At 46.2% G+C, this 22,135-nt stretch overlaps 1 protein-coding gene across 5 annotated transcripts in view; it reads right to left on the bottom strand.

Annotated features, from left to right (window-relative positions):
* The window catches only part of INF2 (inverted formin 2), a 42,509-nt gene that overhangs the window by 3,508 nt on the left and 16,866 nt on the right, over nt 1-22,135 (bottom strand). For 2 of the 5 annotated variants that reach the window (XM_036384023.1, XM_036384024.2), the window contains exons 2-22: nt 20,389-20,797; nt 18,935-19,050; nt 18,239-18,398; nt 17,426-17,459; nt 16,248-16,389; nt 16,005-16,146; nt 14,638-15,525; nt 13,291-13,436; nt 13,144-13,205; nt 12,417-12,519; nt 12,248-12,333; nt 11,623-11,723; nt 10,264-10,334; nt 10,043-10,150; nt 9,107-9,177; nt 8,364-8,484; nt 7,636-7,800; nt 6,848-6,950; nt 5,836-5,994; nt 4,121-4,834; nt 2,590-2,649 (exon numbers count right to left, since the gene is read on the bottom strand). In XM_036384023.1, coding sequence (XP_036239916.1) covers nt 2,591-2,649; nt 4,121-4,834; nt 5,836-5,994; nt 6,848-6,950; nt 7,636-7,800; nt 8,364-8,484; nt 9,107-9,177; nt 10,043-10,150; nt 10,264-10,334; nt 11,623-11,723; nt 12,248-12,333; nt 12,417-12,519; nt 13,144-13,205; nt 13,291-13,436; nt 14,638-15,525; nt 16,005-16,146; nt 16,248-16,389; nt 17,426-17,459; nt 18,239-18,398; nt 18,935-19,050; nt 20,389-20,782 — 3,945 coding nt within the window. In that variant the 5' untranslated portion in view covers nt 20,783-20,797 and the 3' untranslated portion in view covers nt 2,590. Of the gene's footprint in view, nt 1-2,589; nt 2,650-4,120; nt 4,835-5,835; nt 5,995-6,847; nt 6,951-7,635; nt 7,801-8,363; nt 8,485-9,106; nt 9,178-10,042; nt 10,151-10,263; nt 10,335-11,622; nt 11,724-12,247; nt 12,334-12,416; nt 12,520-13,143; nt 13,206-13,290; nt 13,437-14,637; nt 15,526-16,004; nt 16,147-16,247; nt 16,390-17,421; nt 17,460-18,238; nt 18,399-18,934; nt 19,051-20,388; nt 20,798-22,135 lie in introns of those variants that run through there. The other 3 variants (XM_036384025.1, XM_036384026.1, XM_036384027.1) reach the window with 3 other exon arrangements.

Below are 22,135 nucleotides of genomic sequence, written 5' to 3'. Positions count from 1 at the left end.
CTGTGTCTTTGCAGGGGAAGGTTGCAAGTTGATGTGCCACTGTGCCATGTGCATGTCATAGCTGCCCTTCTGCCCTTGCCCTCCCTCCTCACCAGGCTGTGGTCTCTGAGCTGGTCTGTACTCCTGGTTTGGTTTTCCTTTTATTTTCTAGGGAATAAATCAAGCAGATTTGTGAGCAGGGAAATTGCTGAAGCCCAATTGCTCATGGACTTGTGCTTTCAAGGCTTTTCTCTCCCTTAACCATTCCAAGTGACACACAGAGGGGAGGAAAAGGAGAGCTGCACAGACAGATGTGAACATTTGTCCCTAGGAATCCTCTAGAGTTTAAGGCAGGCACACTCAAAGAGCAGCTCTCTTGAGTTCAGGTGTTTGTACAGTCTCTCCTCTCTTTTACTGTCACCTTTATAAAATGATTCTTTAGGCTCTTTCTGGACTTGGCTGGAAATGAGTTGAGATGTTACCAGGGTGCACACAGTGTGACCACCAGTGCCTTGATTCCAGAGGAAAAACTAAACCATTTCTTTCAAGAACATGAAGATAATGTGGAATACCACTCTTTAGATGTGAGAGCTGACATTTAAAGACATTATTACAGAAATTGCTGCATAACAAGATATGGTCAAAGTGAGGCAAGAATTCAGTAGCTGATTACAGTCTTTTACTGCTCTGAAGTATTACCACAGAGTCTCAGGCTGTTCCTGCCCTCTGCTGCTGTCAGGGAAGCTGTAAAAACTCATAAGGGGTTTGAGTCTTGATCCCTGCAGCTGGATCTGCACAAGAAGGAAGAAAATTTCTGTGGCTTCACTGAGACCCATTAACTTCCACATCAGCAAATCCACCAGAGAAAGAAATATCCTGTACCAAAAGAGAACTACTGGGGACCTGAACAGACCATGTATGCTTGGGACAAAACATAAAATAAACAAAAAAAAAATCCTAGGAAGATCCTAGGAAAAAATATTGATTGCTAACACTCCAGGCTTGCTGAATCTGTTTTATCAAAAAGTTCTCTCATATCTGTCTCATCAAGACGGGAGCTGCATTTGGGAGAGGAAGCTTTCTGGCAGGAGACTAGGACAAGCAAATGGGCTTTTGATTCTGCTGCCCTTGCTGTGTGACATACAGGAGAAGAAGAGGAAAAAGAGAAGTGCAGGTTTCAAGGTGCAGCTCATTGCTGCCCTCCTGGCATCAAAGCCCATGTAGGCTCTGCTGGTGCAATGCCAGGCAATGCATTCCAAGGATGCAGTGAAACTCCTGCCTGACTTCATAAAGGTACTGTATGCCCATGTATTTGTCTGTGCTGCATTTCCATGTCTTCCCAGGACAAAGCAAAACTGTGTTTCATATATTTTTTTCAAATATGACTTTTTTTAAGCCTGTATGCTTAAGGAAAATTTTGAGTTAAGCTTAACTCATGGTTCCCGCTGCCCTTTCAATGCAGCATGTCCTCTGGTTCTGGTGTACTTCTCACCTATGCTCCATTGCTAACATTTTCTGTTCCTGCAGGAACTCTTCCTTAGGATTTTTAAACCAATAGAGCTACTTCCACTTCATGTACTCCTACGGTACTGCAAGAAAAGAGCCAAAAGGAGGGCAGGAGTAGTGAGGACTGTAACTACCCAATGCATATCCCATTTTCTCTTGCTAGCAGTCATGCTCCAGGTGCAGGAACAAAAGCAATCCTGTGGGGAAATCCTGCACAGACTCCTCCTGTCTCTGTGCAGGAGCAGGGCTCCCAGCTGGGCTCCCAGCCCCAGGGAGCTGGGCATGCTGGACAATAAATACATTCCTTTCAGGAAACAAGACAAAGAGATTTGATGATATTGATTTAGTTCATAAGAGATACTCATCAGCATGGAAAGGACAATGTGTAACTATGCAATTTCAGTACAGTGGGGGCTTCACTCATTTATTTTTCTTGCTTTTCTTTCCACTTGCTGTAAAAACAGGGGAAGTTTTGCAAATGGAAGCCTCATCCTAGAACTCCTTTTGAGGGGCAATTGCATGTTGCCAGCATCAGTGAGGATGCAGGGAACTTGTGTGCAACTCTGGAGTTGAATTTAGCTTTGAGTGGGAGCTGGTATCTTGCCCCAGCTAGAATTTGCCCCTAGGTCCAGTGTTTTATTCCCTTCTCCAGATACCCACATTTAAACAGTGCTACAGAAAGTGGTTACCCACAAGCAAACCAAATGTTCTTTGCTGGAGGTAGGTACTGAAATTGCATTTTTACAGTTTTTGAGATAATAATGTGATCAAAGCAAGGACTTTGTTCATCACATGAAGTCTGATTGTTTGGTTAGAATAATGGCTTTTAATTATCTGCAGGGAGAAGCAGTTTGGCTGCTGCTGACACAGAGGACAAACATGTGGGCTGTGACCCTGTGTCGAGTGGAGATCAGCACTGACTCCACTCAACACAAGATCAACACCCTGGCGAGTAAAAATCAGAGTAACAAATTTATTTCACATGTGTTTGTGATTAGACACAAAGACAAAAAGCTCAGGTGATATGCTGAATACTGATTAGGTCTGTGAAGTCCCAGTGCTGTGGTTAGTTCACAAAAAAAAAATCTTTGTGAGTTTACATACCTCATTGTGCCACACAATCTTTTTTTGTTTTATTATCTCCAGTATCAGTCTCAACCTCTGCTTTTGAACAAAAGAGAGACACCAAATATATCTGATCATGGCAAGGCCAAGGTAACAACAGGGAACTTTTTTATGATGAAAATACTGTCTAGTAGCAGAGAGGTCCCTAAGAACATAGAATCTTGGAATGGTTTGGGTTGGAAGGGACCTTAAAGATCATCTAGTTCCAGCCCTCTTGATGCCATCCCTGGATGTCCAGGGAACTCTGTGGCTTTTGCAGGCTGGGGTCAGTTCTTAAGCCAGAAGTCCTAATTTCAGGTGTCAGGAAAGCATTGCCAGGGCTGGGAGCAGGGATGCTCCCATTGCTGCAGCTTCTGCTCCTCAGATGAAGCAAGTTCAGGAACCAACATTACAGGAAATAACTTCTCATTTGTGGCTTGTTTTTAACCAGGGGAAAGTAGCATGTTTAGAAATGTAAATATCTACAACCCTGGGGCATGCTGCATTCAAAGGGTAAGTCCCTCTGTAGCAGCTGCTCAACCTATGCTCTCTTTCTCAGCAATGGGTATTCAAACCCTCCTTTCCTTTCTCCTTGAAAGGGAAAAATCAAGCATTGGTAGAGACTTTCCCATTTGCCTGCCCATTTGTTTGACCTCAGGATCTTGCAGAAAATAGGCTTTGGAAAAGAGACTGTAAGTTCTAAAGGCTGACAGACCCATCTGTCTTCCCTACGAGGCATCTCCAATTTGGGATTAAGGTACCCACCCAAGGGTGGTAGGATCTAAAGGACTTGGACACTCTTCCCAGGTTTGGGACTGGCTGAGGATTTTGGTAAGAAGAGGGGGGCCTGTGTGGCTCCAGGAGATGAGCTCCCTCCCAGCCCCAGCAGGGCAGCCCAGCTGGAGGACGGATCCTTGGTGGAAGCATCAGCAAGATGCTCTTTTTCAGTGACTGACCTTTCCCCCTCCCTCTGCACAGATGGTTTGAGGGCCTGATGTTTAAAAGCACCTAAAGCACCCCTGGGGCAGGTTGTCAGGCAAAAGTGCTGCTGCAATGAGGGGAAAAATCAAACAAGCCCAAGGCAGCATTGATGCTGCTGCTTTTATGTGTTTATAAGCAGTTCAGAGGGGTGATTGCTGATTAAGTACCGAGTATTAACTGCTCTTAATCACTGCTCTGGAGCCTAATGGAGCTCTTGTTTGCACATAACCGTGCCTTGTAGCTGTCTTTAGCACACTTGACAGATGTGCTTATTGCCATCTTTACTGCATTTGTGTAATGGGCTTTTGAATTATTGATTCATCATTACTCCTTTATAAATTACTTATGTGTCACCAGAATGAACTATGCTTGTGTTTTTCTTTTTAAAGCTCTTTCAGGTTTGAAAAATATAATAACTGCATGAAACAGTGTGACTCTAGGGGCAGGGGGCACTGGGCCTTGAAGTGGAAAGGAAGAGGTGTATACAAATATATCAGGAAGGTTCCCACATTTAAGTCAGTCCCCAAGGACTATTTATAAAATAGGCTACCTGAGTAGCTTTTGCTGTGCCTCTTCTTCTTCTTCCTTTTCCCTGATGGCCTCTGCTTTTCCCTGTCACTGTGAGTTTGCTCTGGGGGAAGTGTTGCTGAGCAAGAGGAGTCGGTGGCCGGCTCCTCTGAGAAGGACTTGTCTTGAGAGGTGTCCAACAGTGAGTCTGTACCAGGGTCTTCATTCTCCTTTGTCATTTCTTTTGACTCTGCCTGCTGAGCCTCATGGCAGGGAGCAGGCTGAGCACTCTCTGAGCCATCAGCTGGGCATTCCTTGTCCTGGCCTCCTGACATGGACTCATTAGTCCAGCTGAGTTGGTCTCTCAGAACAGGGGCTGAACTGCTGCTCACAAAGCTTATCCTTGTGCCTATGTCAGCCACAGAGAAGCCAAGGGAGCCGCTCTTTGTGCTGGGCTGGAGGCTTTCCATGTTGTTTGCCTGCTCCATCCCGAGGCCCAGTGTGGTCTGACTGGCTCCATCAGCTTCCACCACACTCTCTGAGGGGCTTTTGGTCTGGGACTCCAGTGGCAGACTTCCTCCAGCACTGTTTCTAGATAATACTGGGCCTGAAGCTGAAGCATTTGTAACACCTCCACCTGTCTCCATCGGGGCAGTGGTTGAGGGAGGAGTGCTTTCTGAGGGACGATCATCCTTGTTTTGCTCAGCCTTGTCATCAATCTGCTTCCCTGCTGCTTGTGGATCCTTCATGCTCTGTCCTTTAAATAGAAAACACACAATCAGCCACAGCTGCAGTTTCATCAGGAATCAGCCAAGATGCACCTACCCTGCAGAGGTTACAGGTTAGCCTGTCGAGGGAGCACTGACCCTAAAGCATCTCCAATGCAGCTCTCCAATGCAGAGGCAGCACCAGTTTATCCTCCCTGTACCTCCCCTCATTATACCCATGCGGTCACCCTGGCTGGACTCCAGGCTCCAGCTCAGCAAAGCCCCTGATTTGTTTCCAGCAGGTGTTAATGTGTCTTTTCTACAAAATGGCTGATTTCCATGGAGGCTCCAGGACTTGCAAGGAAATCTTAAAGTCTACAGCAGAAGAGAGTACCTGCCTGTGAGGTCCTGGACCAGGCTGGACTGCTGGCTTGGTGTGGGAGGACTTCAAGGCTGCCCATTAGCCAGCCTTAACCTGCTCTGCAGAGCAGGCCTAGGACAGACCAATGTCCTTGGATTTGCCTAACTGCACTGACACTGAGGTCAAGAGACCAAAGAAAACCTAAACCCATGAGGCTGTCTCCTCACAAGCACCTAAAGGACTCAGGTACTTCTGCAAATAGGGTTTCTTATCTTTTTTAAAGGGTTTCTTCAGTCTCCCAAGTGTAGACTAAGATGGGATGCAGCAGTCTCCAAGACAGGAACACACTGTGCTACTGAGACTTGAGAGCATGCAGAGGACTTGTGTGGGGATAACAGCAGTGCCTCATCAGCATGGTGCCATGGCTGACACGTGGGTTAAGCACCTCAGAGGGTTTATCAACACAGATGCAGGGCCATGCTGCTCCAAATTCCTGCTAATTTTGGGACAGACCTGGCTAGCAACAGCTCAAGGCTCTCTGCTCCTCTTCTCCTTGGCACTGGCTGCAAAACCTCCTTAAATAAAATGCCCCAAATGCAAACACAAAGGCTTCTCACTGGTGCGTGCTTGGCTCAGGCTCAGAGGCAGATGGGAATGAAGAGCTGCAGGTAGTCAGGTGTGTGTTCTTACCAGACTGGCTTTCCTCCAGGCACTCTGCAGACAAGGCTTTAGGAGCTGCCTCTGACTCGTGTCTGTTCTTTGTCTTCCTCAGTGTGAAGCCTTTCCTGATGTCGGCGAGCAGGGCGTCGATGACACACACCTCCTCCTGCTTCATCAGCCCCTTCTTGACTGGGGAGAGAGGGATGGGAGTTACACCTGCCCCTGAGACAGGCCAGCAGGAGATGCAGTGATGCCACTGCTGGAGGTGCCTCCTGCTGCCCCAGCACAAGCAGCCACTGGGCAGGAGCAAGGCACCTACAGCAGATGTGGGAGCAGCTCTGTGATCCCACAGCAGTGCTCCATGATCCCACAGCAGTGCTCCATGATCCCACAGCAGCCCATCCTGGCTGAACACAAGGAATTTGCTCCCAAGTCTTGGTGCTACAGCCTGGCACAAGTGGCACCAGCTCTGCCTGGACACATCCCTGGTTGTCCCATGACCGTGAAATATTCCCTGTTTGTTATCAATGTTGGTGGGAACGCTTTTTCTTTTTTTGAGGAAAAATAATTTTGATTTTTCTTTCCTTTCTGCTTCTTCCAATTGCATTTTTTAGTCTTTCATTTTCATCCAGCAGAAGGCATATTTAAGCAATATGCAAGATTTTTGGGACAACTGTGATGAAGAGAGACTATTCAAGTGTATATGAAGACCTTGGATGGTGGATAAGTCAAATGTTTCTTTTTAGATTTGGGATTCAAAAGTTATGTTTAGAAACTGGAAAAGTTAACTGAAATATTTAATTTGTGGTGATTTTCTTTCTTCTTTGATGTTCAGTCAGCAAACCTAAAATTAACTTCTCTGCCCAGCTGCAACTGTGGAAAGTCAATTCTTAGCTAGGGCTGTAAGACACCTAAAAGCCTTTAGACAGCCAGCACCTAGAAACCCACAAAATAAATTACCACTACTGGTCCATTAAAGCAGGACCACCAAAGAGCTCCTATGGCTCCATCTCTATTTTTTGAAGCCATTTCAGATACTCACTGACTTTTCCATTTTCTCCCTTCTGTCTCTTGCCCTCTTCCTCTTCTAGCTGTTTTTTCCTCTTCTCTGCTTTGGCAGCTTGCTCCTTTCTGTCCTTGTTTTCCTGCAGGGAGGTAAAAGTAGCATGAGAAGGTTGGGTAAATGTCTGCTAAAGAAGATGATGAAGGAAGAGAAATTCTGGCTTTGTTCTGTGCAATAAATATAATGGGCATTGGGAATAAGGGCTGTCTTACCAAAATGGTGAGAGGGGACTGCTGACTTAGCCAGGATTTTGCCACGTCCCAGCTGGAGGTGGCAGTGGTGCTATGTCTCACACAGCCACCTGCAGTGTGCTCACCTGCCTGACCTCGAGCTAAGGTGACAGTGGGAGACACTGAAGCCACAGTTTTTTCCAAACAGGTGGCTTTTTGACTACGTATCCTCCTTCTGAGCCTGTTTGCTCAGGCTGGAGCAAAGGGTTTTGTAAGCCCCTTTCTCTACAACTTGCACACTTGGCTCAAAGGCATCTTTGTGATTGACTCTGCAGCTAAAGTTGAAATAAAATCACAAATCCCTGGTGTTTGGGCCAGGCCTGGCAGCACCAGAACCTCCATCCATGAGGATGCAGTGGAGGAGGGATCAGACACCACTTCACTGGGAGACCTCATGCCAAGTGCCAAAAGGAGGAGGCTGTAACCAGTGTAACCAGATTCCCCCCTGAACTGGGGTGCCCATCCCACCCCTGTCCATTGGAGTGGAGGCAGCTTCCAGCACTAGGGGTGCTCAGCATCCTGTGTACAGCTGCCAACCTTCAGGGCTCGGATAAAGAGATCTCTGAAGGTCTTCATGATGCTGAATATGTCCTCTAAGGACAACTTGCTTGGATCTTCACAGAGATAATTTGCAAGTTCTTCTCTCTTCTTTTCAATGGTTTCAAATTCTTCTTCCAGCTTTCTGGAGGCATCAATGCTGTCCTGAAACACATTAAATGCACACTGTAAAACACCATCCAGAGGACAACGAGTAAAGTGCACTCAGAGAGAAAGGATTAGAGCTTAGAGCAGGACTCTGGGTCCTGGCTTTTAACTGCAGCTTTTGGAAAGCAGGTGGGAAGAAATTAAGATCTGCAGATGATCTTCACTCTTTGCAACTGTGCTGTGCCAACTTACAGGGCAGTCTGGCTTGAGCAAGACATGGAAAGCTCCATGCAAAGCTTAATTCCAAGCAAAGGGCTTCACTCTGGTGATCCACAGAGAAGGTGACCATCTTCTCTTAAAGTGAGGAGTCACACAGGAGCATGGACAGAGCAGTTGGGGCAGCATCCTAAGAAATGGCCTCCCCAAAGGTATCTAAGTTTGGGGTGCAGCTGGCCACTGCATATTTGGGTTGTACAGCATTGCATCTTATTTCCAAATCTGAGAGCATGTCTTGTGGCAATATTTTCTTCCCTCTCATGAGGCTCCTGAGCTGCAGATGTACCATGCAGCACCCCTCTCTGTGTGTAATGGGGGAGATCTAAGGCAGCTCTGTTACTGACCTGGATGGGTTTCTCATACTGTTGTTTCACATCCTCATTTGATGATAAGACTTTCCGCTGAAGCTCCAGCAACTTCTTTAAATTGGTACCGGACTCCGTGCGTATAATATCAAGATTAATTCTGAAATCACACAGAACCCTGCCATTAGCTGACACTCCAGCATCTTGAGCTGACCAAGGAGTGGACAAGTGTGAACTGGTGGTTTGGTCACCCCTTTGTTTCCCACCACTCCACTGAACTGAACCCTGTGCTCTGAACTCTCTATACAGTCCAAGCTCAGGGAAAACAGCTTCCCCTCACAGTACTTATGGAAAGGCTGCCAGGCCTATCTACAATTCTGTGCATTAGGTAGATGAGTGCCAAAAAAAGCCCACCTGTTCAAAAGGCTGTTCTCCACCCATGCTCACTTCCCCTGCCTGACGGGACTTCAGAAATGTCTGGGTAGCTGACCCTCACCAGCTCCTGCCACCACAAAGGCAGTACACATTTCAGAAGGGTCTGGGAGGCAGTTTTAACTGACTGCTCTGCAAATTTCAGTCCTAAGTGTTGCCAGCTGTAGTAGAATTATTATATATTAAAGGGCTTTCAACATTCATCAACCAAATCTTTCAGTTAAAACTATGTAAGATGCCATCTTCTTAATCTCTATACCAGCTGTGTGTTTCCTAATTTCTGGTACATTGTTGATGTGCATGGGATTTATTTTTGTTTTTATTTCAAAGGAAGTGACACACAATTTTACCCTGCTGCTTTTGAAACATATTCAAGATCCTTTGGCAGTTCCAGTAGGTCCTTGTGGCTGTTTTCTACTTCCTGAAGAGGAAGAGAGAAAGAAGTGTTATTTGGTGTGTGGCAGGAGCCAAGGGGAAGCTGGGGGGCAGACACATGGACAGAAGTTCTGCTATTGCCCCCCTGTCTGTAGTTTGCACATTCAGAGGAAAGGCGTTTTCCCTGGCTATAAAAACACAGAAGAGAACTGAACCCTCAGAAATACTCATAGTTCAAAGCAAAGCAGAGCTCTTCTTGAGCATAGAGGGAGGCAGGACTGTGGTTTGATGCAATCTGACACTTCCCACAGTCCCAGAAGGGTACTAAAAGGCCTTGAGTCTTGCATTCTTTACTTTCACAGCTGTCCTTGCTGAAGCCACTGCCAGCTAAAGCGGGGCTTGAACATGTGTAACTGAAACCAAGGGACATTGATGAATGAAGGTGGCAGAGCAGAGCATGGAGAAAAAAAGATAAAAACAGCATTGCAGGGAATTGGAGAGCCATGGGGGCCGGGAGAGAAGCATGAAAAGCCTGAGCACAGTCTGGAGGAAAAGGGAAAGTCCATGGAAAGGCAGAAAGGCTGAATGGGTACAGATGAGCCAGGACAGATTTGTGCTCTGTGGTTTGCAGCTGCTGATGTGCACATTGCACAAATATGAAAGGAAGTTGCAGACACTGGGAAAAGAGGCTGGAGGGAAGCAGAGCAAGTCTTAAAATAAGGAGTAGTGCCCACAAGCAGTCTCCACCGGAGTCACCAAAGTGATTCAAATTCTCCTGACTTGTGACACTCTGGGGTTTGCCAGGGAGGATGTATGAGCATGTGGCATTAGCCAACAGCAGAGTAGGAGAAATGTTTCATCTGTGATAAAACCCTCCCTCTTCCCTACTGTGCAGAACTTGGCAGTGGTACCTCCAGAATATGGTGGAGCAGTGTAATGCGGGTCTGGTTGGCTTTGGTTTCTGTTAGTTTGAGTAAAGTGCTGATTTTAAACCCATCGGCATCGCCTGTGTGACTTCCCTACAAGAGAGAAAAAAAGCAGATGTAACTCCTGTGTCCATCCAAATTACAACCCTAAAGGAGATCATTCACAGACTGTTATGGGGGGAGGAGAAGACAAAAAAAGTCCTTACGTAGTTCAGGAAGTTTCCAACTTTGAGAATCAGTTGACAAAAGACTGGCAGGCGATGACTGGTCAGAAGATCTGAAAAACATAAGGGATTTTTAAGCAAAAGCTTCTGTTACACCAGAACATTTTCTAAACTGCATTGAAATTGGGATTCTGAATTCCACTAAATCAAATCTGGTATTTTGGCTTTGCAGCCCAATGCCCAACAAGCAGAGAAACTGATTCCATGCAGATTCAGTTCCATGGGCTGTCAAAGTCTTTGTTGACTTATATTTCTTTCTTTACATCTGGTCTCATTTCCTAATGGCAAATAACCTGCAGTGGGACCCTCCTCACTAACAGCAGTCAAGGTCCTGCCTTCCTTGCAAGTTTCCCAGTGTGGGCAAGGGTAACTGAACTGCAAATTGAATCTTGCCAACTTCATTTAGCTGTGCTGTGAAACCAGTTCTGACTGCACTATGATCACCTGCCAGCTGTTAAAACCAGACATGCTCACCCTGTTCCTGGTCCCTCATGGTAGAGACCAGGCATGAAGAGTGCAGTCCCTGTCCTTGCTCTTACAACAGGGTGCTGCAGTGCTGTGCTTTCTGAAGCACTCAGCTTTGAGACAGGAACAGCTCCAAAAGAACAAATGGGCTGCTGGAAGTCACTTCGGGGGAAGCTTCAATTTATCCCAGCAAACAGCTGTAATGCCAGCTGGAGAAACCCCCAGCAGGAGCTGGGGCAACTGGCCCTGTAGGACAGGTGACACTTGACAGTGCCAAGAAGAGCATACTGCTCTCAGAGGAGTGGGACCAAAGGTTTCTGCCACAGGAAGCCAAAATCTATTGCATAAACTTTCTGTGTACTCACCATTTTGGAGCATCAGCAATTTATAACCCAAAATAACAACCTTTTTCTTCTGGTTCCATTTCTAGGCAGGGAAATACTAAAGCAGAGCTGCTTTTGGGGAAGTTTTCTGGCAGTAGAGAAAATTACTGTATTATGAAGTTCTTAATTTGGGAAATAACGCTGGATGGATGAATTAGCTGCAGCAGGGCCAGCTCTGCTGTCTAAATTCAGCTCCTTTGGAAGGGCTGATGAACTTCCAGCACTTCACCATTCAAAGTGTTTCAGGGGAATACATCTGCTGCATGAAAAAAGGGATGAGGATGAGAGAAAATAATCTTTGGTCCTGTTATGGGCTTTGACCATCAGTGGAGATACCTAAAGTTGCATCCCATTTGCAGCAAATCCATGAATGGACCACACAGGAGTTCTTTGGGGTTTGGGTAGTAATACTGCAGAGCTCCAGGGGAGTTTTCTGGGGGTTAAAATTTCCTGTCCTAAATCAGACCCAGGAATAAGCTCAGGTCATCCATACCTTCACAGGCTCTCCGGATGGCTTCAGCTTTGGGCTGAATCATGTCAAGCACGACGGTGGTCTCTTCACAGATCAGCATACACTCAATGCGCAGCTGGTAGCTGAGGGTGGAGATGGATTCTCAGCATAAAGGCACTGGGATCTCAGCCAGCACAGCAGCCCCTTTCCCACATCACCAGCAAGCCCATGGCACCCCACAACATGCCAACCACATCCGCAACAAACCACTGGTGTGGCCTGTGAAGGAAGGAGAGGGGCTGCTGCTGGCCCTGAGGACCAGCAGGGATGTGGGTTCTGCTGGTGCATTGTGATCATCAAACAGAAGAGTTTCCCCTTCTTAGCACTGCATTTTGCACTGCCCTTCACTAAGTTATGGAGCCTCCTTGGGCATATCTGACCCTGAGTCTGAGCCAGCTTCAGCTGGTTCAGAGGGAGAAGGCATGCTGGATCAGGAAGAGCCCTTCACCTAAGGGTAAAAGGGAAAGGGATAGCTCCAAGGTGGAAAGGGGAATCCACCAGTTATATCCATCAGTGTTGGTCTGTGAGGCTCCTATAAAGAAACTTCAACTTCCCAGAGGTAAATCAAGAAACAGATCCGGCTGAAGTTTATGACTAACAACCTTACCTGGGAATCTGAAGGAGGAGAAGATAGAACTGATCTGCATTTGCTAGCTTTGATTTCTCTTCTTTGAAGGCCTTCAGGTTTTCTATCTAATGAGAAACAGAGAATCAAGACTGCAGGGCTGCTCAATGTGCTCAGCTCTGTGAACCAAGGGTGGTGTTTTCTTCCTGACCTCATGCTTTTCAGGCAGCAGCTTCAGCAACTGCTTCAGAACCTCAACATCAAACTTGGTCCGGTCCCCATTCTGGATCATGGCAGTCACCTCTTCATTGGAGCTGCAGGGAGGAGGAGCAGAGCCAGCCATCAACCAAAGACCACTTTCCAACTATCACACACTACCAAGAGATTTATCTGTGCAAGCACTCTGTGCTTTCCCTAGTAAAGAACCACAATAATCCAAAAGGAAAGGGATCTCCCCACAATTAACTTGGAATCAGGACCCGGATCCCTGCTATGACCCAAATCTTGTTTCTGGCCCTGATCAAATGTTTCAAGGACAGAGATGAATCCTACAACTAAGACCCTGTCTCTGAGCACTTTTAACTTAACAGAAAGCTGAACTCTTCATTTGTCCATTGACCCTGATTTGAGGAGAGATTTGACCTCCGGATGTGTCTCACAGTCTATGTTGCCCTAAGAGTCTGTGCCATGACTTTATCTGTAAAATGGAGATCTAACTCCTTTGCCAACATATGGGGAAGTTGTATAGAAAAACATAACTAAACTCCTAAACTCAGTATATTAAAGACAGTGTAGGACAAGATGGGGAATGTTCAGATGATTTAGTAGCATGGACCACCAAAGCACATTGGCTAGAAGAGATTTCGTGAGGACCTTCCAGATACTGCAAAACCTGCTCAAAGTTTTGTCAACTGTCACAAAAACTGGCCATATCTTACCATTTAAATTGCTTCAAAAATATGTTCAAATTGAGACTTTTCTTGGAGTCCAAAAATGTGATCTTCATTAAAGAAAAAGAAGATATCTCATATTAGATGAGCTGTCTGCAGGGATCTTTACTCGAAAAAACGAGGGGGTCTCCTCACCTCCTTCGGCTCTGCCTTCACTGGTGCTGCTGTCTTCTCCTTGGGGGTTGGCTGTGGGAAGCAGAACAGCTGCTCAATGCTGCTGTAGTTGGGCTCTATCATCTCCTCGCTGCTGCTGCTCACAGAAGCCCACATTGAGTGGCTCTCTGAAAGAAAGAAAAAGTGTTCAGACTGGCTGCAGGGAGAGCTGAAAGCTCCTGGTGCTTGGGACAAGGTGAGCTGCTAGCAAGGGGCACTCTTCAGGACATGAATGAAATAAGAAGAGACATATTAGTCTCTTAATATGACATATTCATCCATATTAGTGGACAAATGGTCATTACTGAGGAGGGGCAAGTGCTACAGGTGGGATCCAAAGGGGCTGAAGGGCAATGAAACCTGCTAGGGGGAGGCAGCACTGGGCACACAGAGGCTGCACAGCCCCATCCCTCCCTGTACAACTCTGTTCTCCTCCATGCTGGGGAAGCTGGATCAGCATGACAAAGACCTCAGACATGTTGTTTCTAGTTCCCTGGTTGATATTATTTTTGCTTCCTTGCATCCTAACAGAGGGACTGGGCACAACTTGAACATTTTCTGACTGTGTCCTTCTCCATTTTTCATTTTATACTCAAGTCTCCTTGTATAATGCTGGCTACAAGACTGCTTGAAATAATTTCTACTGCAATTTCTTGTATCTTAAAAAAAAATCATCACCCTAACATGCCTGTAGAAGCCTCTACTGCAATAATCCAAACATTTTACTGCTCTTGTGATTGAAGACATGCCATATTTAGATTTCACCTCTGCCTACTTTCATGCAGTGGATGCCTTGCTTGTCTAGGACAAAGCTGACACAGCTTGTCCAAGCTTCTTCTCACATTTCATGCTCCACTTTGAATCCACTAGTAGAGGGAAATGTAACCCAAAAATCAAGAGATATGTGATGTGATCCTCACATGCACTCCTACTCACGACTTCAATATACCAAGCACAGAAACAAGCACAGATGAGCTGGGCAATAAAAGTCTGGGGAACTCAGATCAGAGCCTGATCTAAGGCACATCATAGTGATTAGGAAAATATTTCCATCCTTTTCTCTTCTTCGAAGTTCAAAGTATTTTAGTTATAAACAAGCTATTCCAAAGCACTAATTCAGTTGGAATAGTTACTATTACATTAGTAGTTTCATGTTACTTTTATATCAGCTCTGTAGGTCAAAAGTAAAGGAAATCAGGGAAGTTCTGTATCTAAACAGAGTCAACCACATCTGACAAACTTTAAGACAGTATTTCTTCCCCTGGGAAGCAAAAGCAGCAGTGTAAAGCACCCTTAAAGCAGCAGTGATTTTATGCCAGAAGCACCCACCTCTCACCACGTTGGAGGGCAGCTTCTGCCAGTTCAGCTTCTTCATTCTCAGCGTTGGTGTCTTCACTGTCTTGTGGGGAGGCCTGCCCAAGCCCAGGGGGCAGCTGTACTGGGAGGCCACCACGGCTTCTATGTGATCTCCTGTCATGCCAGGAAGGAGGGGTGGAGGGGGAGGGATGCCACCCATGCCAGGTAATGGAGGTGGAGGAGGAGGGATGCCACCCATGCCAGGCAACGGGGGTGGAGGGGGTGGGATACCAACCATGCCAGGTAATGGAGGTGGAGGAGGGATACCACCTATGCCAGGCAGTGGGGGTGGAGGAGGAATGCCCCCCATGCCAGGCAGAGGGGGTGGAGGGGGTGGGATACCACTCATGCCAGGTAATGGGGGTGGAGGAGGAGGAATGCCCCCCATGCCAGGCAGTGGTGGTGGAGGAGGAGGAGGGGGGGGAATAGCCCCCATGCCAGGCAGTGGGGGTGGAGGGGGAGGGATGCCAGGGAGTGGAGGGGCTGGGGGTGTATTTGTCATGGGGGATGTGGGGGTCATGGCTGCTGTGCCAGAGGGCAGAGGTGGTGGGGCTGGAGGTGCCGGGTTGGGAGCAGTGTTGGAGGGAGGGTTGGATTTCTCTGGCAGGGCACAGCAGGCTGTGAACTGGCAGGATGAGATCTTCTTTTCATTGTCCAGTGGCCCTGAGGGTGTTGCTGGTGCCCTGGTGGGGTTTGATGACCCCACTGGACACCGAGCTGCACGTGCACATGGCTCTGGCTCAGCCTGGGCAGCTCCAGCTGCGCTCCCAGACAGGCGGTGTTCAGCTCGCTTCTGCTTGCTTGGATGCTTTTTGATAGACAGCAGCCTCTCAATGACTTCTTCAACTGTGTTCCCTTGGACTAGAGAAATGAGTCAGGGTCAGGGAAGGGAACAAGGCCCACAGGTCTCTTCAACCCTCACCAAGCAGTAAATCTGGAGCCATGGAGAGTCCATTTCCTGGTGTCACTTTATACAACTACACTTTTGGCTTCTAGGCAATTTCCTTCCCATGTGCCCAGCCCATAAACACTTCATAGCATGCCTGCTAGCAAGACAGGCCAGCACCAGTGGCAGGATGCCAGTGAGGACAGATTCCCACTGATTCCCATGAGCCAAAGCTCAGGGATTAACCATTAAAACAAGACTGGGAATCCCAAGCCCACTGCTAAATGCGGTCACCCACAGGGATGAAGCTTACACAGAAGCTATAGCTTTGTCTCACTTCTGTTCAGCTCTCACCAAGTCCCACAGATAATTTCCTGCACACTGGGGAAAGGCTTTTATGGCACAAGGGAAAACAAGAGGAGTGTGCAAGGCTGGATGGATGTGTCACTCTTACTGTCATTGGCGAGTAAAAGGGCTCTGTTCACTACAGCATCCAAGGACTCCCAGAGCAGGAGGCTGGAGTGATGAGAGGGTTCCAGGTGCAGCAGGCTCTGCAGGATGGACAGCAGCTGGACAGAGACTGGAGAGCGGCTCACCTGGAAGACAGAGCAGCTTCTGTCACAGCAAGGCTGCCTCCCAGCAAAGTGGATTAACTTGGCCATTGTGTGAGGGGCACCCCATGTGAGGGGCAACTTACCTTATTGAAGAGAGATGAAAAGACCTCATGATGATCATTCATGTTTATGCCATCACATATCCTTAATAACTCCTCATCATCCTCTATTTTGAACTCCTCAAATGTGTCACACTGGATAAGCAGATCCTCCTCCTCGATGTCTCTGCAATATTACAGCATTTGCTTTCAGTGGAGAGCCCTTCACTAATTTTCAGATGACTGTTTTTTTAAATGGCTTTTATCTCTTTGCCTCTCAGACTCAGCTAGTTGGTGTTGAAAGTACCCAACTCTGCCTGATTTATAAAGGAGGAGATGCCATCAGTGCATCCTTTCTTGAACTGAATGTACCTCTTCCTACAATCAACAAATACAAAGGAATGGGACTTCTCATGGCATAACCTGGCACAGCACAGGCTTGCTATGGAATTCTCCTTGGAGCTGTAATAACAGAGTAGCATTCTGACCTTTGTGAAACAAGGCCACCACCTTCATTTTTTTAAAGTCAAGACTAATTAAAAATATTCCAGTGATGTTTCTATTTGAAAAACCTCCTTCTCTGTTATTCAAAACTGGATTTAAAAAAACCACACACTCTAAAGCTGACTTTTCAGCACTCTCAAGACCACTCAGTGTTAGAATTTTAGAGTATTAGAGCAGCAAGCTCTAATAAAAGATCTTCTCTTCCCTAATTTTTTATGGTGTTGGATGGAGCAATTTCAGTTACATGGATAACTGCAACTCATATAAACTGCATTCTAGAATTTATCACAGATGTTTCTGATCAAACATAATTTTTAAATTACATTTAGATATGTATTAGTGAATTGTGTTAGCTGGATGCTTCTGGGATCAACAGCAGCAGTGAAGGGGTGTTGAACACAGTGAGCTGCTCAGTGAGCCCACGGCACTGCTTCAGATTCAGTCTGAAACAGCCTCAATGAGGACACTGCCACTCCATCTGTGCCCAGAGCCTCTGTGCATGCCATCTGTGCCAACAGCTGTCCCCCTGACACTGTGGTTGGCAAGAGCATCCTAACACTGGCCAAGTACCTCTAGCTCCCATGGAATGGGTGCACAAGCATGGTCCACTCCACCCAAGCACACTGCACTTCACACAACAGAAGGTTGGCTAAGTATTAAGTTTCCAAAGCTACTTCACTGTGAATCTCATTAAAAAAAAAATAAGTAGAGATCCTTACCTTAGCTTGTCTAAAACATCCAACAGCTGAAGCCCTGCCAGGTGAAAAAAATAGATACAATCGCATTATGACCCACTTAGTACTTATTTGTTATGATCTTCATACATGTTATGTTCATAAACACTTTTTATAGAGAGAAAAAGTGAAATTATCTTCAGATGGATATATCAAAGTGGGTAGAGTAATCTGGTAAATGATGAGACACCACAGCACACATCTGCAGCACCTGTGTGAGCCACTGCACAATCCCCTTGGGGTTATTGAGTGACACAGGCACTTTTGAGGCACAAGGGACCTCTGTCCAAGTCAGATGTCTAAAATCAGACCGATACGGTGGAATGCTTCTTGATCTCCATGGAGAGAAATGGAGCCCAAGCTCACCAACTCAGATGCACCCAGCACGTGAGGTGAATCCCAACAATGGTACCTAGGAGCCTGGGATTCTAGCAGTTGGAAACTGCTGAACCATGGGAACTCAGTAGTTCAACTGAGTAGATACAGAGTGAAGGAAATTTATCAACTCTTACAAGTAGTTGCAATATATGGAAATGTGGCCACATAAGATGGTTAGTTATAGAAATGCTCTGAAGAAGCTCAAGTGCTGCTGGGATTACAGAAAAAGCTATGGGAAAGCAGCAAAGTAAAAAAAATCTGTTGACAGAAAGGCTGTTGAGAATAAAGGATAAAAGAAAGGAGAAAATTAATATTTGCAGTTTTGCTCCCCAGCCTCCTCAGGCACCTTATGGACACATCTGAAAAAAACCCATTTGGTAACTGACTTTCTCCAGGGAAAGGTGTAACAAACATCCTTACCTATGAACTCGTTTCTGATTTGTGTCCTTGTTCTTAGCTCTTCTTTGCCCAGGATGATGGCATTGATGGCACTCAGCAGTGTCACCATGTAGGGCACGTTGTCTGTGTTGGACAGCTCGTTCATGATGATGCTGAACCGGTACTGCTGGTTCTTCACACTCTGTGGGTAACACAACTGATATTATGACAAGGATGGTCTATACAGACAGAAATGCCCATGAGTGTGGTGGAGGTTCTCAGATGGAATTAGCATCTGAAATCCTCAGTTTACTCCACTGCGCACAGGACAGGAAGACAGGAGTAAAAGCAGCACTCCTCCATTATGGAGCAGGGGCTGGTTGGCACAGAAAGTCATTGAAAACAGCTCCTGGATCCCTTTGTGCTTTCTGGTAAATGTACCTGAGCTTGTGGGCAGTGAAACCTGTGGATGTGGCACCATTAATTCTGATCTGGTGGTGCTTTTGCTGCCAGAAAGCACCTTGTGGTTGGCAGTCATCTGTCCACACAAGTCACAGAACAGCACCACAGACCTACACTGACCACAAAAAACTTCCTACAGCTTTCACTTCACAAACCCCTACTTCTCTTACCAAAACAAGGCAAAATAAACTTTATTCCCACCCTTTTCTGTGGTATATGGATCTGTCTGCATGGATCAAAGCTGAGCCATTCCTGCTGCTCCAACTAAACACTTGCCTTGTAATGGTCCAGAGCATCCAGAGCCAAAGAATGGCCATCTGATGAGTAAATGCACAGTGCAGCCAGGAGCTCAAATATTTGCTTTTTGACCATGACATTAGTTGTGTCAAGTGCTGTAGGAAAAACAGAACAAAACAAAGAAGAATTTAAAATTACATTAATGTTCTGAATCTCAGTGTCTTCTGCTACACGAATTATGAGCAGTAGTAGAAAAGAGACAGAAGGAGGGGACCCAGTACAATGGGAGATGGGAAGAGAAATATCTTAATGTACAGATATCCCATCCCAGTAGCATTATGTGATGGTAACTTCTAGTGGGAACAGCAAATGCTACAGGTATCCCTTTGGCATTTTGGTGCAGCTTGTGGTTATTCCTCATTTCCATGTCCCAGTGACATGCTGCAATAGCAGCCAAGATTTTTCAGCTTTCATGAAATTTATTTCCCATTTTCACATATGGGTACTTTCTAGAACAGCAGATGAACAATTTTCTTTGATTAATGACACTTATTTTTTGTGCAGAAAAACTCAATATGCATATGAGTTAGAGCAATTGTTCCAATGGGTCCCATGAATTCCCTTTTTGCACTATTCTTTCTCTGCAGGCCCTGGGAGCTGGATGGAATGCATTAGGCTCTCTTATTTTTCCTATATTAGAACACAAAGAAGGTCCAACACTGAAAATCCAGGATACCCCCCTGTTTTCACAATACAAAAATGTCAGGTCCATATTTTATTTAGACTAAGAAAACACAGGGTGAAAAGGAAAGAAGGGGACTTCAAAACAGAAGAGGGAAGCAAGTCAGCTTTCAGATTAAATGCATTTTAAAAAGCTATTAGTAAGGTTTTCTGGGAACAGAAGTTATCCTTCCAGCACCAGCACCATTAAGTGCTGTACAGTAAGTCCTACAAGATGCCCTGATGAATTTCAAGATAATGATGAGCCAAGTGAATGGCAGGAGAATGTAAGCAGTGTTTATCCATCATCTTCCAGGAGGAGCAGAGTGAGCAGCACACAGAGCAGGCTCTTCTGAGTCCAAACATGCCACTTTCCCCACTCTTTACAGGCTACAAGACTCCAAGCCCTTTCAGTTCCTCTCCTCTGCCCTTGGGGCTCTCAAAGACTGAACAGCAAAATATCTGCTGACAACCAAAGGGTTGAAGATTCCTCATGCCTGTATACAGATTGGGTTTATCCCAATCTGGTATACAGGCTGGGTTTATCCCCAGCTTCTCAGCAAACTATGACAATATTTGTGTGGAAATAGCACTGGGTGGCAAAGGAAATGTGACTTCATAGCAGTTTTATTTTAAAGAAAAAAACAATCTTATTAATCAGTTGTGACCAACAATTTCCAACTAGCCTGGTGCAGGGCAGGAGGATAAGCAACAGGAACGTGCCCCCCACCAGTGCTGCCTGTGATGGATGAAGCAGGAAGGTGTCCTCTCACCTTGGAAGAGTTTTCTGACGTAGCCCTCATTGCTCACAATGTATTCTATGCCTTTGTGGGAGTTCATGACTGCTCTTACACAGCTAATGCAGGTGAGCTGAAGCAAGGCATCGGATATCCTGGCCACTCCTCTCCCTGACAGCCTGTCCAGGGCCTCCAGGAGCAGATCCAGCCCAGACAGCTCCAGGAACTGGACCATCCAGGCATCATCACTGTTCTCCAGCCTCTTCCTCAGCCCAGAGTAGTTCACCACTGAGGGCATTTGCAGGAGACGGATGCACAGCTCTGGCTCTGCATTTTCCAGGTTGGCCTCTGACTGGTCGGTCTCCTGGGGCCCGAGCTTCTCCTTCAGGGCAGCCCACTTCTTGTGGGCACCTTCCTTTTTGATTGACATGGTGAACAGTTTGTTCTGAAAGAAAAAGAAAAGAAAAAGTGAGAAGTTTGTCTGGACTGACCAAAAATGATCCAGCAGCCTGCTTTTTAATTAGTAAATTAATTAGTAATTTAATTGGTATTTAATCAGTAATTGGGATGTAAATTACAGCAGCTAATTTACTACAGCAGGTCCGAGCTCTCCAGCATGTAGCACATACACTGGAACCAGTCCTCTGTTGAAGAAACTCAATATATCCCCACCTTACCCACACACATTACATTCAGGCTCTGAAGACTCTGTGGAGAGACTTTTAGCACATCCAAGCCAGCAAACACAGCTTTAAAAGTAGCCAATTTGCACCAGTCAATTGCCACTACCTGTTTTCATGCAGTGAAAGGAAAAGGTTGGAAGCAGCATTATCAGCTCTGAACTTCTTATGCCCATTAAACCACTTCAAAATCTCACTGTGCTGGAGAGGCTGTGCAGTTTCTAAGCATTTACAATGGGATGGAGAAATAATTTTGAGCATATCCTGCTCATAAGAGCTCTGATTACCCTGTTCCTTTTTCGCTTTTATTTCTTTTGACTGATGTTGAGGTTAATTTTATAGCACTCACTTAATCTCTTCCTGTCTGCTGTAATAGCAAATATGTTTGTACACATGGTGTTTATGCCTGATAATGTCAGAGCCTGACAGGCTGAGAGTGCAGGTACAGCAGCAGGAGGCTGGCTACAAAAACAGCAGAGCACTTTTTTGGAGATGGGGAGCAATGGCCTGTCCCCACTGGAGGACATGGCCTTTCCAGCCAGGCCATCAAGGCTAGCAGCAAGGAAGGTCAGGAACTGATTCAGCACACACAAACTGCAAAGCCAACTGTAACTCTTGGTGCCAGATTTTATGGTTTTAGGCAGGATTATTATTTTTCAGACTCACAGGGATCAAGCCACACAATGCAGGTCCTTTTCAAGGCTGCATGCAATGGTTTTGGCCACTGAGATTAGCCCAGTTGGTCAAAGCACCATGCTAATAATGCCAAGGCTGGCATTATTTGGATTTGATCCCCAAATGGGCCTTTCACTTAAGAGCTGGATTTGATGATCCTTGTTGGCCCCCTCCAACTCCGAATATTCTGTGACTCTGTGATTCTGTTTTAAAGCTGAATTACTCCCATAGATGAGTTTTCCCCTGTCTGATGTTACCTCCCTGTCCTGCCACACCACCAGCACCTCTGTTCCCCTGAGCTGCTGAGCCTTCAAAGAGCTCAAAATAACCTGGGGCCAGTTGGCCCCAAAACTCAGCATTTAGGGGACTGAGGGGATTATGGCAGATTCTTATTTTCCCTTCCCAGCTCAAGCACAAGGCTTTCTAGC

This window comes from Molothrus ater, chromosome 6, assembly GCF_012460135.2.
Source record: "Molothrus ater isolate BHLD 08-10-18 breed brown headed cowbird chromosome 6, BPBGC_Mater_1.1, whole genome shotgun sequence".
NCBI classification, from domain to species: domain Eukaryota; kingdom Metazoa; phylum Chordata; class Aves; order Passeriformes; family Icteridae; genus Molothrus; species Molothrus ater.
Note: the sequence above shows the minus strand (reverse complement) of the source record. Positions and strands in the feature narration are given on the sequence as shown.